The sequence below is a fragment of the Panthera tigris genome, chromosome A1 (assembly GCF_018350195.1).
Source record: "Panthera tigris isolate Pti1 chromosome A1, P.tigris_Pti1_mat1.1, whole genome shotgun sequence".
In the NCBI taxonomy this organism is placed as follows: domain Eukaryota; kingdom Metazoa; phylum Chordata; class Mammalia; order Carnivora; family Felidae; genus Panthera; species Panthera tigris.
The window spans coordinates 81,157,503-81,172,715 of NC_056660.1; the positions used below are offsets into that span (position 1 = coordinate 81,157,503).

The following is a 15,213-nucleotide window of genomic DNA, read 5'->3' on the forward strand; positions in this document are numbered from 1 at the left end:
TCGGGAATTCTGCTTCCCCCAGTCCGCCACCTGCCCCTTCCCGGGCACCTGTCTGTTGGACCACAGCTATTTTGTGCCTCACAGTTGTCTGAAAGTAAAAGGGGACCTCAGATTTCTGGAATGAAACAAGGACCCTCCAGGATGATTAACGACTTCTAGAAGCCTTGGAGGGATGTTCTGGATGCGATGGGTCCTTCAGTCCTGCCTGGGAATGCAGTCTCCCGAGAAGCCGCTGGGCACCCACACTTGGGCCCCGCACAGGGTCAGGGGCCTCTGCTTAGCATCCCAGAAAGATAAACTGGCCGGGTTGAAACAGTGACAGCACGGGGACGAAGAAGTCTGGGGTCAAGACTGGGATGGTCTTTCAAGGGTCGAGTCTATGAAGAAAGTAGAGTTAACCATCAGTGGAGTGCAACCCAGAGAGAGAAAACGGGGATATGAGCGGGGGCTTGGGCTGAAAACAGGAGTCGTGGCCCTGACTATAACCGGCTGCAGGGCTCCAGGGTGTCCAGGGAACGCTGGGAAATGCGAGAGTCCCTGCACCCTGAGGTGGCTAGACCCCTCGGATGGGTCCTGGACCCCCCTGCCACCTCCCTTCCCGGCAGGTGCAGGGACGTGCTGGCAGGGACAACTGCGTCAGGTCTGGTGGGTGTGCCTGCGGCCAGAACCCTCCCTGCCATGGTTCCAGACATCCTTCCATCCACCCGTCTGCCCGAGGAGCGGCTCGACTTGTCCCACTGCTTGGGGATGTGGGACCCTAGGCCAGAACCCCCACCACACCCTTTGTCTCAGGACGAGGTCAGGCCTCTGAACAGGTCTCTGTTCTCTGGGGCGCCTCTGCCAGGGCCCGGGGGCAGCTGCTCCCCCCCACTGTGCGGACAGCCCGCTCCATCTGGGTCCAGCTGGCGTGGGCCCCTGAGCCTTGGCGCCATCTGGAGCCCGCAGGCCTTGTTCCTCGCTGTGTGCTGAGGCAGAGGCTCAGTCTTCCCATCCACAAGGTGGGAGCGATGGTGCAGGGCCCCTGCAGTTTGCCCAAGGCCAGTCTCAGGGACGCACAGCCCCCGTCTTCTGTCTTCATGCCACTCAGCGTTGGCTGCCCTGGGTGGGTGGGTGGGGGCCTGCATGCTCCTGGGGTGAAGGGTGGGGTCCCCGCACCTGGCGCTTGGTGCTTCAGTCTCCCCGCTAACTGCTAACTGCAGCTGCTTGGAGACTATGTGCTCCATGGAGAGAAGACCACTGGCAATCCAGGGGCAGAGCCCAGGGCCAGGCTCGGGGACCACCACACCCTGTCCTGGTCACTGTCCCCTGTCAGAGCGCAGGCCACCTGTTTTGTTTAAGACTCTGACCTTAATGACTCATCCCTCCAGGTTATTGCAGGGCTGCAGCCAGCTGCCAGCAGCCCCACCCCGGGCCCCGCCTATCACCCCAGGAGGGAGAGCAGGAGGTGGGGAGTGGGAGGAACTCTGAGCCCACAGCCCATCACAGGCATCTTGGCTCAGACCCTAGCTGCCTTCCCATGCCCTGGCGGTGGGGCTGCTGGGATGCAGGATGGGGTCCGGGGAGGCTGCACCCTGTCTGTCACCTGGGACAGGTGGGCAGCAGCAGAGGTGCTGGTGCTGGAACATGGGGCTGGTGACCCCCGAGGCGGCAGACGCGGCCCACGGCCCCTGCCATCCTGGGCACTCCCTGAGTGACTGAAGCAGCTCCAGGTCTCAGGTGTGCCCCCAGACCCAGCCACACGGTGCAGGCTCCTGTCCTGTCCGCACACCCAGACCCCTACCCTGGCCGTCTTCCCGCGGAACCTCTGAGCCCCGGGCCGTGCCTCCCTCCTCCCTCTCCGGGTGTCCCTCCTGAGGGGCCCCCTGATGCCACATCCGTCCTCCCACGTGCTGTCTCATGTCTGGTCCGGACCCCTTCCTCAGATGCAGATGCCATACCTATGGGTGCAGGCCCCTTGGCGCCTGCTCCGAGCCTCCAGTGGGCGCCAACACCTGGGTGCAGCAGCCCTAGGTCCTGGCTCCTGTGGGCGAGGCCTGGCCTGCCTCTCAGCTGCTCCTGCCTCTCCCACCGCCCCCACGAAACTCAGGCTCAGCCCGTCAGACATGCCTGGCCCCACTCCTGTGTACCACGGGGTCACCTACCAAGCCCCTCCACGGAGGAGCCTGACCCCGGCTCGGTGGCCGGGTTGGAACCCAGAACTCCCTTTGGGAGCCTCGGTGGGTCCCGAGCCCCTGGCCATCATGATCCAGAGTGTGTCAGTCACCTCTGCTCACCCTCCGACCTCTGGCACACGCCACACGCCACCTGTGTCCTCCTGACGGTGGGGGGACATGGCTGCCTTTCCTGTCTGGGGTGGGAAGCACTGAATCAGGCAGGCGGTGCCCTGAGCCGCCATCTGAATGCCGCACGCCCTCCGCCCGACACCCCTAGCTCCCCAGGGCGAGGCCGGCTTGCTCCCAGACCCACGGGCGTCTCGTGGAAGGACTCGCCCTGATGGTGTCCATGCCTACGGTGGCATTTTAATCAACCTGAGGCTCCAGCTGTGTTTTGTGTACCCGGCCCCAGCGCCCGCCCGGATTTGTTAGGTGTGTGGAGAGAAGTTGTTGATCCAGGAGGAGGAGGACGAGGCTCCCGCCAGCTCACCCCAGGTCACAGCCTGTGCCCTCGGGAGGGGAGCGATGGCACCTGGGTCCCAGGCCACGCCTGGACGAGGGGAAGCCCATGGCAGATGTGATGATGGCTGCCGCTCGTGGGTTTGTTTTTCCAATAAGCCAAAGAGAGCCTTCCAGTTCAGCTTGAGGAGACCGGGCAGGTGGCCACTGGGCACCTGGTGTTGGCTCCAGGACCTTCAGGGGGTGGAGTCCCAGCCAGGGCACCGGGTGCTCACTGGCCACCCCCTCTGGGCCTGACAGAAGTGCAGTGAAGTGTGAGACTGGTGTGTAAGAGGAAGGGCAGCTGAGGGCCGCATCAGGGTGGGGTGCCCGCGTGCCTGATGGGGCTTCGCTGTCCTCAGCTGACGGGGTTACCAGAGCCGGTTTGAAGTCAGAAGGAAGGGCAGCCTGAGAGAAAGAGGGAGGAACAGTTGGGGGGTGCCCAGGACAGCACCATCACAGGAGAAGCAGCGGGTTCGAGGGCAAGAAGGACAGGGATAGAAGGATCCAGCCGAGCCAAAGGAGGGCAGGGGTGCAGGGGGTTAGGAAGGCAGGAGGGGGGCTCCAGAAGGGGATGGGAGAGGGGCTGGGGGCTGGGGGGAGGGGCCTCAGGAGGAAGACAGTAGCCTGAGTACACAGCAGCCATAGTGTCCAGCTTCCCCGACTGCCCCAGTGGAGCAGACACCTGCCTGCCTGGGTTGCCGTGGTGACGAGACAAGGCAGGTAGTGAGGGAGGTGCTGTGCTCTGGATGCAGGAAGCAGCGCCGTCCCCCCCGCCCCCCCTCCCGCCGGCATCTGGCAGAAACTGGCGGGAGCCACTCTTTGGCCCTGTTCCCTGCACCGTTGCTGGAACGCGTGTTAAGGTCATGCAGATGCACCTGTAAGGTTAAAGGGACAAGGGTTTGCCCACAAGGAGACTGCTCCGTGCCAGGCTTAGCTTTTCCTGCACCCCTGGATGGGGAAGGAGTGACGCCTGCACGGACCAGTCAGGCGCAGCCACGGAAGGACCATGAGCGCTGGGCCTACTGGTCCTCCACACTTGTGTTTCAAGTGTGTGTCACCTACTCTGGGTGCCAAACGTTACAGATTCTGACCGATCCCGTTGCATTTCCACACATAAACCAGCACGTCCTGTTCGTGGTGACGTACAGTGTCCATCACTCACCTGAGGCTGAGGAGGGAGAGATGGGGCCTCCCTGTCCCCAGGCTTCTCCCCGAGGAAGGGGCACAGAGGACCTGGCCCCAGGAGCCCTCCAGGGAAGACAACGTCGCAGTCGGGCATGTTGCACAGGAAACAGCACAACCTGCCCGTTGAGGCCGCTCACACCTGCCCCATCCAGTTTGCCCCCACCCTCCTGGATTGGCCTCGGTCTCTGCCACAGGGCTCCTCCCTCCTCCCCTGACCTGCGAGCACTGTGGGGTGGAACCACATAAAGTTGCCTTTGTTGTTGGTCAGAAAGAGGTGAATACTTGCAAAATCGTCTGGCCCTTGCATCCTGAGGGGAAACCTGTGCCCGACAGCGGGCTCTGTGTGCACAGCTCTGTCCCCAGGCACCCACTGGCCTGCGGTGGCTTCACCACCTGTCACACAGAGGAAAACACGGAGTGGGCTCTGGGACTCTACCCGTTTTTGAGAAAAGTGACTAATACTTGTCATCACCCAATCAGGGTTGATGTCCACAAACCCCTGGCAATGCATCCCAGGGCCAGGCCCCCTCCCCAGGCCATCCTCGGAGGCTCTCAGGGCCACAGCCACTGAGCCAGTTCCCAGCTGGCCTCTGGCCCTGGAGACTGGGCAGAAATGCCTGCCTGGCCTCTGGTCCCTACGCCCCTGCCCTGGAAGGCTGGCTCCCCACAGGGTCCCCCAGAGAACACAGCTCTGGGTGCAGGTGAAGCCAGAGGCAGAACCACCAGATCCTGGCTGTTCCTGGTGGGCCTGGTGGGGCCACAGAGGGAGGGGTAGTGGTTCGAGGTGGAGACTGTGGCCAAGAGCCAGGGGCGGGAACTGCGGTGAGCGAGGGGGGCAGTGACCCCGCCACGGGGCGCACATGCCTCCTGGAAGCCGAAACTCCACCCTCGGCCTCCAGGGCGGCGGCAGGCTGGCACCGACAAGGTGACGCACAGAAACCACCCACACGCTGTCGCCTCCGCGCCCTCATCACCGGTCCACGAGCCCACCTGTGACCGCAGCCACTTAACACACATGTGCCGGGCCTCTGTGGGCACTGGACGAGCAGCGGGAGGTGAAGTAAGGGAGCTCGCCTGGGGGCCGGGCCTCGGGTCAGAGCAGGTGTGAGCACTTGGGATGCAGGCCATGAGGGCAGGACGGGGTGGGTGTGAGCACCCGGGGGACGTGGGGCCGCAGGGCAAGACGGCGGGTCGCCATTCAGGGTGGGTGGGTGAGGGGTGCCCTCAGAGGAGGACGCGTTTGGGGAAAAACTCAAAGCCGGCAACGGACCAACTCTGTGGGTGCTTGGGGCAGAGAGTCCAGCCCAGCCCAGTACTGATTTGGGACTAGTCCTGGCCCCTCACGGACAGTGGCCAGGGGTGGGGAAGTTGCTTGCTCACCACGACCCACCTCCGAGCACTGTCACTTTCCATCCCCATGCCTGCCAGAGCAGCTGGCACACATTTCTGGGATGAATGAATCACAGGTCTGCAGAGGGAAGACGTCCCCCCAGCAGCTGCCTCTGTGAATGCTGTGTCCCGGTTCCAAAGGGACCCGTCTTAGAGCGTGTGCTCGCTTTGCGTGAGCCCCAGGACCAGCATTCCGCATGCTTGGCAGAGGCATGGGGTGGGGGGTTGCTAGGACCCCGCCTGGAGAGTAAACCAAGAAAACAGGTGCCGTCACAGGTGTGGCCACACACGTGTCCTGAGAACAGTGGCAGGCCTGGAGGGCAGACTGTGGACTTGGTCGGTCGTGAGTCCAATGGTCAGGAGTTGGGGGGGACCTCGGCTGGCTCCAGGCAGCCGTTCTCTCTGACAGGGTGGGAAAAAGGAGGTGGGTGAGGCCCAGGAATGGCTATGTGTCCCAGGGTGCAAGACCCCGCTCTTGCCAGGGCCTGGCCCAGCAGGGTGTGGGGAACACTAGGACGGATGTGGGCAGGCATCCTGGGTACAGACGGCCCCTAGCTGAGGTCATACCCCCGTGGCTGCTGCCCTCCTGAGAGCACAGGCAGCTGCTGGTGGCACTGAGTGCCCACCGTGGGCCCAGAGGCTGAGGCCTAGGCCACAAGAGCCTGCTGTGGCACCAAAATGGGGGCATGGGGAGGGAGAAGCGTCCCTGGAGCCCCTCGCCCCTCCACGTGGCCCTGTCCTCCTCCTGCATAAGAGCCACGTCCCTCCTGGTGGCTGAGCGTCGGGTCTGACACCTTCTTTCTCAGCCCTCCTGTTTGGTTGCCGGTTACTTGCTGGGCACAGCCTCCCTGCATGCTGGACTTCAGGGTGTCCCGCCCAGGCCTGCCCAGCGCTGCGAGGAAGCCGCACCAGGGCCCCGGACAGAGCTAATCCGGCCATGCCGCTGGGGACCCCGGCTAGGGCGATGCCGGTGAGGGCAGCCGCAGAGGAGGCTGGGTGGGCTCGGCTCGGAGGAGGCCGGCCCACTGTGCCAGGGGCTTGCACCCTGGTCTGCCTGAACGTCCCCCCACCCTGTCTCTCGGCCAACGCATTAAGCGTCAGCGGGGGAGGCTGGGGAGCAGGAAGGAGGGGATTGGAATTGTCCAGCAGAGACCAGGTCAGTCTGGTCACGTGACAGGAGGGAAGGGGGCGGGTGTGGAGCGGGTGCCGGCAGCTGCCAGTGCAGTGACGGTGCCCCAGTAGCGTGACCCTGCGGCCCCTGGGGCCCTGGCTGGTGGGAAAGCGAGTCTGTGACATTACGTTCCAAGGGAGGTTGTGGGGGTACACTCTGCAAATGCCCTGAAGGCTTCTGCCAGAGCTGGTTCCTATCACAAGGCCCCAAACCAGCCCTGCTCCAGCCTGAAGACCCTGCTCCCCAGGGCTGGGGGGCTCCTTGGGCCCCTCCCCTCTTCCTGCCCACAGCCTGGTCCTCAGACATGGCCTCCTGTCACCTGGGAGCTCATTAGCACCAGGCTGGTTGCACCCCCAGGCAGAACCAAACCCACATTTTAACGAGCTCCCCAAGGGCCTCCCCCTCCCCGTTATATTTTCCATGTTCTTAGCCCCTGGGGGCGTCTGAGATCTCACCTGCTCAGGACCTGTTCACACACGTGAACATCTGTGCACACACACAGCTCTCCAAGGAGCGGGGGACCAACTGGACAGACAGACTTGGGCAGGCGAGGTGCCCTCCCACCAAGGCCTGGAGGTGCAGACCCTGCCCCGCCCACGGTCTGGGGGCTGACTTAGGCGGGTGTGGGGCCCCCGCAGGGAGGGTGCTGACGGGCGGCAGGGAGGGAGCCGGGGCCGCAGGAGGCTTGCGAGGGGGCTGGGCAGTTCCTGGCTGCGAGCACTTCTAGCAAGCTGCGCGCTGCTGGGGAGCCGGCACCAAGGCCCTGGGGGGCAGGCCGGCTGGTGGCCCCAAAATGGAGCCTTGCTGCCTTCCTTTGTGCGCCCAGGACGGGCGTTCCGGGAGGCAGGCCGCCGCCTCCTGACGCACGTTGGTGGCGACAGCATGACCTTAAGCCGTATCTCCCTGCTGTCGCAGGACATCTCCGGGCTGTGGCTCCTCCTGAAGACCAGCACAGGTGCGTCTGGGCCGTGAGCTGGCGCTAGCTGGGGGAGGTAGGGGGAGAGGCCAGGCCTTCTGCAGAGCCAGCAGCCGGGGATGGGGGTATAAGTGGGGTCCAGGCTGGGGTGGAGCCAGTGCAGCTGGGAAGGGAGCTCTGGGGGCGGGGCGGGGGGGGGGCGGGTCAGGTGCCGCTGTGGGTTTGGAGCCTCAGCCACTGCTCTCCTGCCCTTCTCTCCCTGCCGGGTGTCCCTCTGGAGCCGCGAGGGCTCTGCCGGCTCACCCTGGAAGCTGGAGAGATGGTCCCAAGCCTCCTTTGTTCACGCTTTCCTGTGGACACGCCTGTGCACGCGCGGGAGCCCCAGGGCTGGGGGGGCGGGGACAGGGCCGCTCCCCTGGAGGCTCTCCCATGGTGGCCCCAGCCTGTGATGGTGCGCGGCCGCCCTGGCTCTGCGTGGCCCTTTCTCGTCGCACCTGCTCCCGTCAGGGTCACAGGGTTGGCACTTCTGAGATCTGCTGAGGTCCTGAGATCCCCGAGAACAAAGACCCTGGGGAAGGGCCCTAGGTGGCATGGCCACGTCTCCTTGTTGCTGTCCTGAGGACAGAAGAGTGCTCATCCTGAAGTAATTTGTCATGAGCACATTTTCAGGCAGGTTCTTCTGACAAAGAGGGACAAAGAACTCATCAGCTGTTTATGGAAATTTAATGAATCAGTCAAATCTTGGCTTGTCAGCGGCAACCGGTAAACATTTGAAGTTTCCAGCTTTATGACGAACACCCTGGGTGTGTGGTGAATGGCTGAGGCCAAGAACGTTCCTGACCCCCAGGACTCGGGGCTCCAACCGCCCAGGCAGCCGTGCGGGAAGGGTTATGGCTCATGCGTACACGCGGCAGCAGGTGCTGAGCGTGTGGGGAGTCGCCTTTGACTGGGGGCCTCGGCGAGGAGGCCGCAGTCCTGGGGGGGATGCCGTGTGGGACGCAGCTTGGCCGTGAGCACTCTCGGGGCGCCTGACATGTGTTCTGTCCCCGGAGCCGCCCCAGCGTGGCCTCGCCGGCCACCGCAGACGTCCCCTCGTTTTCCTAACTAGGGTCTAGTTCTGATTCTTGGAACTTTCCCTCAGAATCCTCGGGGCTGCTCGGACGTGCTGCATTTGTGAGCACGTGGGTGGGGCAGGAGCGCCCCGGGCACCTGGCCTGTTGTGACTGAGGGCTGCCCCATCCCTCCTGTCTCGGTTTCCATTTGCTGTTTCCCCAAAACGAAGGTGCTTGTTGCCCGAGGGAGCAGCTGTTGGTGCGTGGCGGTCCATCCTTGTCCCATGGCGGCTGTGGGCACAGTTCCCGAGGCCACACTCCTCCAGCCCCAGGTCACTGCATGCTGGCTTGGATGGGCACCTGCTGTTTACCATCTCCCTTCACGTCTGCTCGGGGGAGGCTGGTACTGTCCTGAGTCAACAGGAGACCATGGGGAAGGCCATGGCGTGTCCGGTGTCCCAAGGTGACACAGCTGTCACAGACCAGGCGCCTCCTGGCCTGCCCTCATGACAGCAGTTTCATGACCCCTCCCTGCTGAAGCCTGACCTGCCCCCACCCCTCTGTCCCTCCATCTCCACCCCTGCCTCCCAGATGCTGTCCCGTGTGTGTGTCCAGCGGGGAGGTGTGGAGGGGCTCCCGGTGGGCCAGCACCTGGAGCACCTGTGCCCTGCTCTGCTGGCCCAGCTGGAGAGAGGCAGTACCCATCCCAAAGGCCATCCTGGCGGAGCCCCAGGGACACAAGACATGCGCCCTCCCATCCACGCCGCCCCGGCCCGCCTGCTCCTGTTTGTTGAGGACGTGTCTTCCGTGAAGCATAAAGCAACTTCCTATTTGCTTTTAGATTTACGGAATTCTTGGTACTTAGAAGGTGGGTGTGGGATTGGGGACGGCCAGGCCAGGAACCGCAGGAGGCTCAGCCCAAAGCCAGAGGGAGGGTGGCTGGTGGGCTGTCACACACACCGCTCTGGGGCTGACCCTAAGTCGAGGCTTCTGAAGAGTGGGAGACGGTGGTCTGACTCCTTGGATGCGCACGGCTGGCTGTTGGACACATGTGAGGTGGCGCCTCTTCCTCCGCCTCCCCCCTGCCCGTCCTCCCCAGCCCTGGACGCTCGCTCAGATCCTCAGGCATCAGCCCATTCGGTCCCTGAGGCCGGTCCACACAACACCCCTCTCCCAGGACACTGTTCCAGGAGCTCGCTGGGCTCAGGGTTCCTGGGGCCCCAGGCGCTGGGTCTGCCTCGATGGAATAATCCCAGCCAGAGATGGCTGCTGCCCTGTCCTGGGGCCCCGTCCTGGTGCCCCATCCAGGCCACATGAGCAGATTCCTCTGAGGACTTAGTGCAGTCCTGGGACAGTGTGCGATGCTCACCCGCAGGAACATTGCTAATAACAACAGGTCCACAACATCTCATGTCGAGGCACCAGTGAGGATCCACGGCGTCCCGTGCTGAGGCAACAGTGAGGGTCCTCCCCTTCGATGCAGGAGCTCGCAGGGCGGCTGTCAGCGAGCTCCGGGAGGGGTTGGCTCTCCGTCCATGGCACCTGCCCCCAGTCAGCCCTGCTTTGGGCTAGTTTGGCTGATGCCTGGCAGGTCTCGTAAGCTTCCCTCAGCCCATCAGCCTGTCCTTGCCCCGAAGACTGACCATGTGGTGTGTTACACTGAGACACCCACGTGGCCACAAGGCCTCCTCGCTGGGCCTACCACGGCTGCTCCACCTCTGGCCTGAGGGCATGTCCGGTGATGCTTCCAGCTCGGCAAGGCCCTTGCCATCCCTGCTCTGCGGTCCCCTGGACCTGGCCACGCGCTGTGGGGGCCCACGCGCTGTGGGTCCGACAGGCTCCCAGGTGCACCGAGTCCTGATTTTGTCCGGGGCTTCACTGTGGCACTTGTGTGGAGTCCAGTGGCTTCACAAGCAAACAACACTCTCAGTTCTATGGTTTTCTCCCTCTTCCTCGACATTTGCGCCTTAAAATCTGGTGCCAATTACGTCCCCGCTGGGTTTCTGATCTGCCCACAGAGCATGACCAGGAGGCCCTGTAACACTCCTTTCAAGCCTCCCTTGGCCTGAGGCTCGTTTGCGGGGGCCGAGCAGGGGGGTAACGCTCAGCCTCCCAGGCCCCTTGGCGGGCTTTGCCCTGGCCATGCGGCAGCAGCATGGGACCAGCGGTGAGCCCACTCTCCTGCCCCTGCCTACGGGTGAGGACAGCCTCCCACCTGGTTCCCAGCTCGGTGGGACATGGACTCCGTGAACATTCCGGGTCCCATCGCTGGTTTCCAAACCCTCACAAGTGCACGCTTTGCCGCAGAGCCAGGGGGCAGTGCAGCCCTCCCTGGAATTAAACACAAGTGTGACCCTTGGATTCACAGGGATTTCAAATTCAGGAAAGTTGAAAGGGAGTTCCTTTCTGATGGTTATCTGTGGTGGGAGCTGCGTGTGCGCAGGGGTGTGGAGGCCTCGGGCTGCAGGGGCTTCTGGGACAAGTGGCTTGAAAGTGTATCGGCAGCCAGGCCAGCATTCCAGGCAGGATGGGCACCAGATGGCGGCCTCGCGGGGACACCGTGCTGAGGGTGTGAAGGAGGCCCTCGTTTGTGGCAAAAGGACCCCTTCTCAGCTCCAGGTCCCTGGGTCAGAGCTGGCCCCCGGCTGTCAGGAGCCCCCGCCCCGAGCCCACGCCCCGGACCCCAGCTCCACAGCCTCTGGGGAGTGCCTCCCACTCTGCTGCTCTGTGGGGCCGGGACGGAGGGGGATGTGGCCAGGGTGCGGCAGTGCCGGCTCGCAGACGTCCACCTGCCCAGGCTCTGTGTCTGGGCCCATCTCCCCCATCACCTTTGTGGACCTTACAACAAAACCAGAGACGGAGGGCACAGGCAGGAGTGGCCCAGCTGTGTTTGTGATGACCGTGGGCACAAGAGTTCAGTAAATGGGGCATATTGGTAGATGGGGTCCAGCCACACCACACACTCGAGGCAGCCCAGGAACCGTCGGAAGCTGCCCAGTGTGGCCTCCCTCCCTGCCTGTCCTGTCCTGGCGGCTGGTTAGGTGCCCACCGGCGTGGTTATAGACCTCCAGCAGGCAGGCAAGGTGTGCTGTCCCGGGAGAGGCCTCTCTAGGGCCAGCACTGACCTCAACCTCCTGTGTCCCTCACACTCAGTCCTAGAAGGATGGAGTGAGCTCATTAGCGCTTCCAGCCCCACTGCCATTTCGCCAAAGAGAACGCCCCCGTTTCCTGTTTTTCCCGCCTGCTGTAGGAGTCTGGGGCTGCGGGTTGGGGTCGTGCCTGGGAAGCGTGAACAGAGCTGCTGAGCAGGGCAGGGCAGAGCCCCATGTGACCTGGGTGGCCACACTGGCCCTGAATGTAACCTCCGTTCTGTCCCCACACATCACAGCTGTTCTCTGCCTTAATCCAGATGCACTCCAGGCTCTAGCACCTTCTACGTCAAGTGCCAGAACCGGACCTGCAGAGGCTGACTCTGTGGCTGGGGGGGGGGGGGGGGGGGGGGGGGGTCCTCTGACCTCTTGCGGCCTCCCCAGCGTGGGGCTGGCGCCCACCCAGAATGCAGGGAGGACCCACATGCACCGAGCATGTGAAGACATTTCTTACCCACACAGAGACTTTCCGGGCCAGCAGGGCAGACCCAAGGAATGTTCTGGAATGGTCCAGAGAGGCCCGAGGCAGTGTGAATGCAGGGAGGGCATGTGGCCCTGGGTCTTACTGTGTTCTGGGGGCCTGGACTCCCCGCAGGTGCCGCGGGAGGGCTTTCACGGGCTGGCCCAGGCAGGGGCGCGGGTGGGCCTGACAGCCGTCGCCCGAACACAGATTCCAGGGCTCGACGAGGACTTGGGGAAGGAGCAGAGGCCGGTGTGCCGCCCGGATGCAGGGCTGCGCCGCGTGGGGCGCTGGGGTCCTTGTCTTCCCGGATGTGGGGTCGGAGCCATGTTAGGCGTTTCCTCCTCTAACGGGGTTGCAGTTGTCAAATCTAGCTCTGAAACAGGGTCTGCAGGGAACGTTCAGGGGTGACTCGGGCGCTGCGCCGTGAGCATAGTCCCGCGGCGCCGTCCTGGTGCGCCCGTGCCGCGTATGCGTGTGTACGTGTGCGCGTGCGTGTGAGGCTCGGCGACACGGAGTCGCCCTTTTCCGTGTAGAGCGTCGGTGCTTTCGGGGTGCCAGCCACGGAGTCCTACGCGGGCAGCTGTGACAGCCGCCATCCTTGTCCTCTGCCGCATGGAAATGAACAGCGTCTCCCGTCGTTGTGAGGTTCTTCTGGGTGACGGCAGCCAAGTGGAAAACGCTCTGAGAGAATTGTGGGGTCCAGCGGCCAGTCCCCTCGCCGGCGAGGGGACCCAGGGCAAGCCGTGCATCCACGAGCGTTGGGAACCACCAAGTACCCCCCGCACGCCAGGCGCCGGGCACGCTAGGAGGGGCCGCCACCGTTGCCCCGGTTGTGCGGACCAACAGCAGCTCAGGAGAAGGAGCGCCTGGGGTCACCATGCCTGCCTCTGCCCGGAAACCGGGGATCCCCGCACAGGAAGGGTGACGCCGCCAGCAGTCTGCGGCCCCCCCGGCCCCCATCACAGCGGCTGCCAGGAGGCCGTGCGGGGGGGCGTGAGCAGCTCCACACCCCGCGGTCCCCAGCGGGGACCGTGCAGCTTGGGGCGTCCCCGCGCAGCGTGTGTGCGGGCTCACGGCGCAGCGACCACGCGGTCTCCTCCACCGCTGGCGGCGACAGTGTTTACCACCTTGAGTCACAATTCCACTCGGGCTGTGAGAAAAATCGTCAAGAATTACGGGGTGATTTTAAACGCCTCTGGTAATGGCCGGAGGTTGTTTCTCCGACCACTGATACTAGGGTAAGGCACTCACAGAAGCACGTGCGGTGAGGACCCCGCAGCCTGCCGTTGCGTGGCCCAGGCCCACCAAGAGGTCCGTCTCCTCCAGCTGCCGCTCCTTTGAGCCCGTTGTCCAGGCTCACCGCCAGGCACCTCTAGTAACCTCCACTTACCCCGCCCCTGGAAGTCACCCCCACCCCACCCCATGACAGGCCTCAGAGGGGCTGCACCCTTGCTGCTCCCTTTGAGCTACTGCCCCTGGAATCTGTGCAGTCCTGCTGTGCAGCCGCAGGCAACTCAGTCAGCCTCTCTGTTCATTAGTTTTCTCATCCAACAAATGGGATACTAATGCTCTCACCTCTTGGGGTGACAAACCCATTGATACATGAGGGGTACTTAGTTACCCAGTGGCCGGCCGCTGTTTCTACAATTAAAGGTTTCCTGTGGGATCCATCAGAAGGTCACGGAGCTGTGCTAGCCAGCCGCTACATTTAAAAAATTCTTCAACGTCTTGTCCTTTCCGCTGCGCTAACGGGTCATAGTGTAGACGTTCAAGAAATACTTGCTTCTTAACTGATTTAAGGCCTTGGGTCTGGGGGAGCTCTGCAGAGGCTCATGTCAGAATTTCACTGAGAACCGTGTCTTGGTTTTAATGAGGCCCGGCTCGATTGGCTTCCCCGCATGTTATCTCTGCTCAGCTCTGCAGGAGCTGGACGTGTTCAGCACGCCCACCCACCAGCCCCCCAGAGTCCGTGGTCCATTCAGTTTGGAGGGTGGCAGTGCTGTCCCTGACCACCGAGAGTGTGCAGAGATGACCTGGGGCTCTGACCCCAGACACCCCACAGTGGGAGCAGGACTGCGAGCACTACTTAGGGATATGGGGCAGGGCAGGGCACGGCGTTGGCCTGTGTGCTGTCTCTGCGAGCTTGGTCGAGCTGCCTGGAGCCTGTGTTAAGCAGGATCCTGAGGCTCATCGGGGCTTGGTTGCTGCCCTTGGCAAAGACACGGTGTGTGGCATCTCAGCCTGGCGTCTGCCATGGCCCTGTGGCACGCAGGATGCCCGGCAGAGGTGATGCAGTTAACCCCCTATGGGAGAGAGTGCCCTGAGCACATGTGAGCCAGGGTGTAAGGTGTGAGCAGGGACCCTTTGTGGTGCCTGGCCTGTTGCAGGGGTGGAGAGTGTGTCCTGGGACCCACCTAGCTGACACCTCTCTTAGAATGGGTGTTGACGATGGCAGACGGAGACACCTTCCTGGTGTGCCTAAGCGTGTCACTGACAGCACAGCCTCTGACCTGCTGTCTGTCAAACTGAAAATGGCTGTGACCTCAGCTAAGTGTCACCCATGGGGTGGCCTCGAGATCCCTGCCCCGGCTGTGAAACCCCCTCAGGGGCTGTGGCCAGCATGGGGCGGGATAGAAAATGTGGTGCATCCAGGACAGATCGCTGTCCATTCTGCGTGCCCCTTCCAGGGGCTTCTTGGTGGTTCCCACGAAGGCCTGACGTAGACCCATCAGGCAAGGGGTGTGGCCGTGGAAGATGCAGACCTGAAGCTCCGAGGAGGTGTGCTGGGCCTCGGGCCTGCACATCTTCATCTGCACATGGTGTCCCCGTGTCCCCAGGGGGCTCCAGGCCGTGCACTGGCCTCGGGCAGGACACGGGAGGGACAGACCCGCGGCCCAGCCTGACTTTGTTCGGCTTCCAGATCCCTGCCCCCCCGCGTGCCAGTGAGCTTGCAGCTGGAGGGTGCTTCTCCCTGATGGCGGTTTTGGTTGAGCAGCATTTTATTTAAAAACCTGTAAGGGGACACCTGGGTGGCTTAGTGGGTTAAGCGCCCGACTTCAGCTCAGGTCATGATCTCAAGGTTGGTGAGTTTGAGTCCTGCATCAGGCTCTGTGCTGACAGCTTGGAGCCTGCAGCTGCTTCAGATTCTGTGTCTCCCTCTCTCTCTGCCCCTCCCCCACTCACACTTTCTCTCTTTCTCTCTCTCTCTCTCTCTCTCAAAAATAAACATTAAAA

At 63.1% G+C, this 15,213-nt stretch overlaps 1 protein-coding gene across 3 annotated transcripts in view; it reads left to right on the top strand.

Annotated features, from left to right (window-relative positions):
* MCF2L (MCF.2 cell line derived transforming sequence like) overlaps window positions 1–15,213 on the top strand; it is a 129,625-nt gene that overhangs the window by 56,621 nt on the left and 57,791 nt on the right. The window contains exon 1 of one of the 3 annotated variants that reach the window (XM_042980452.1): window positions 7,272–7,354. The exons of the other annotated variants lie outside the window; for them this stretch is intronic. Coding sequence (XP_042836386.1) covers window positions 7,282–7,354 — 73 coding nt within the window. The 5' untranslated portion in view covers window positions 7,272–7,281. Of the gene's footprint in view, window positions 1–7,271; window positions 7,355–15,213 lie in introns of those variants that run through there. 3 annotated transcript variants of the gene reach the window in all.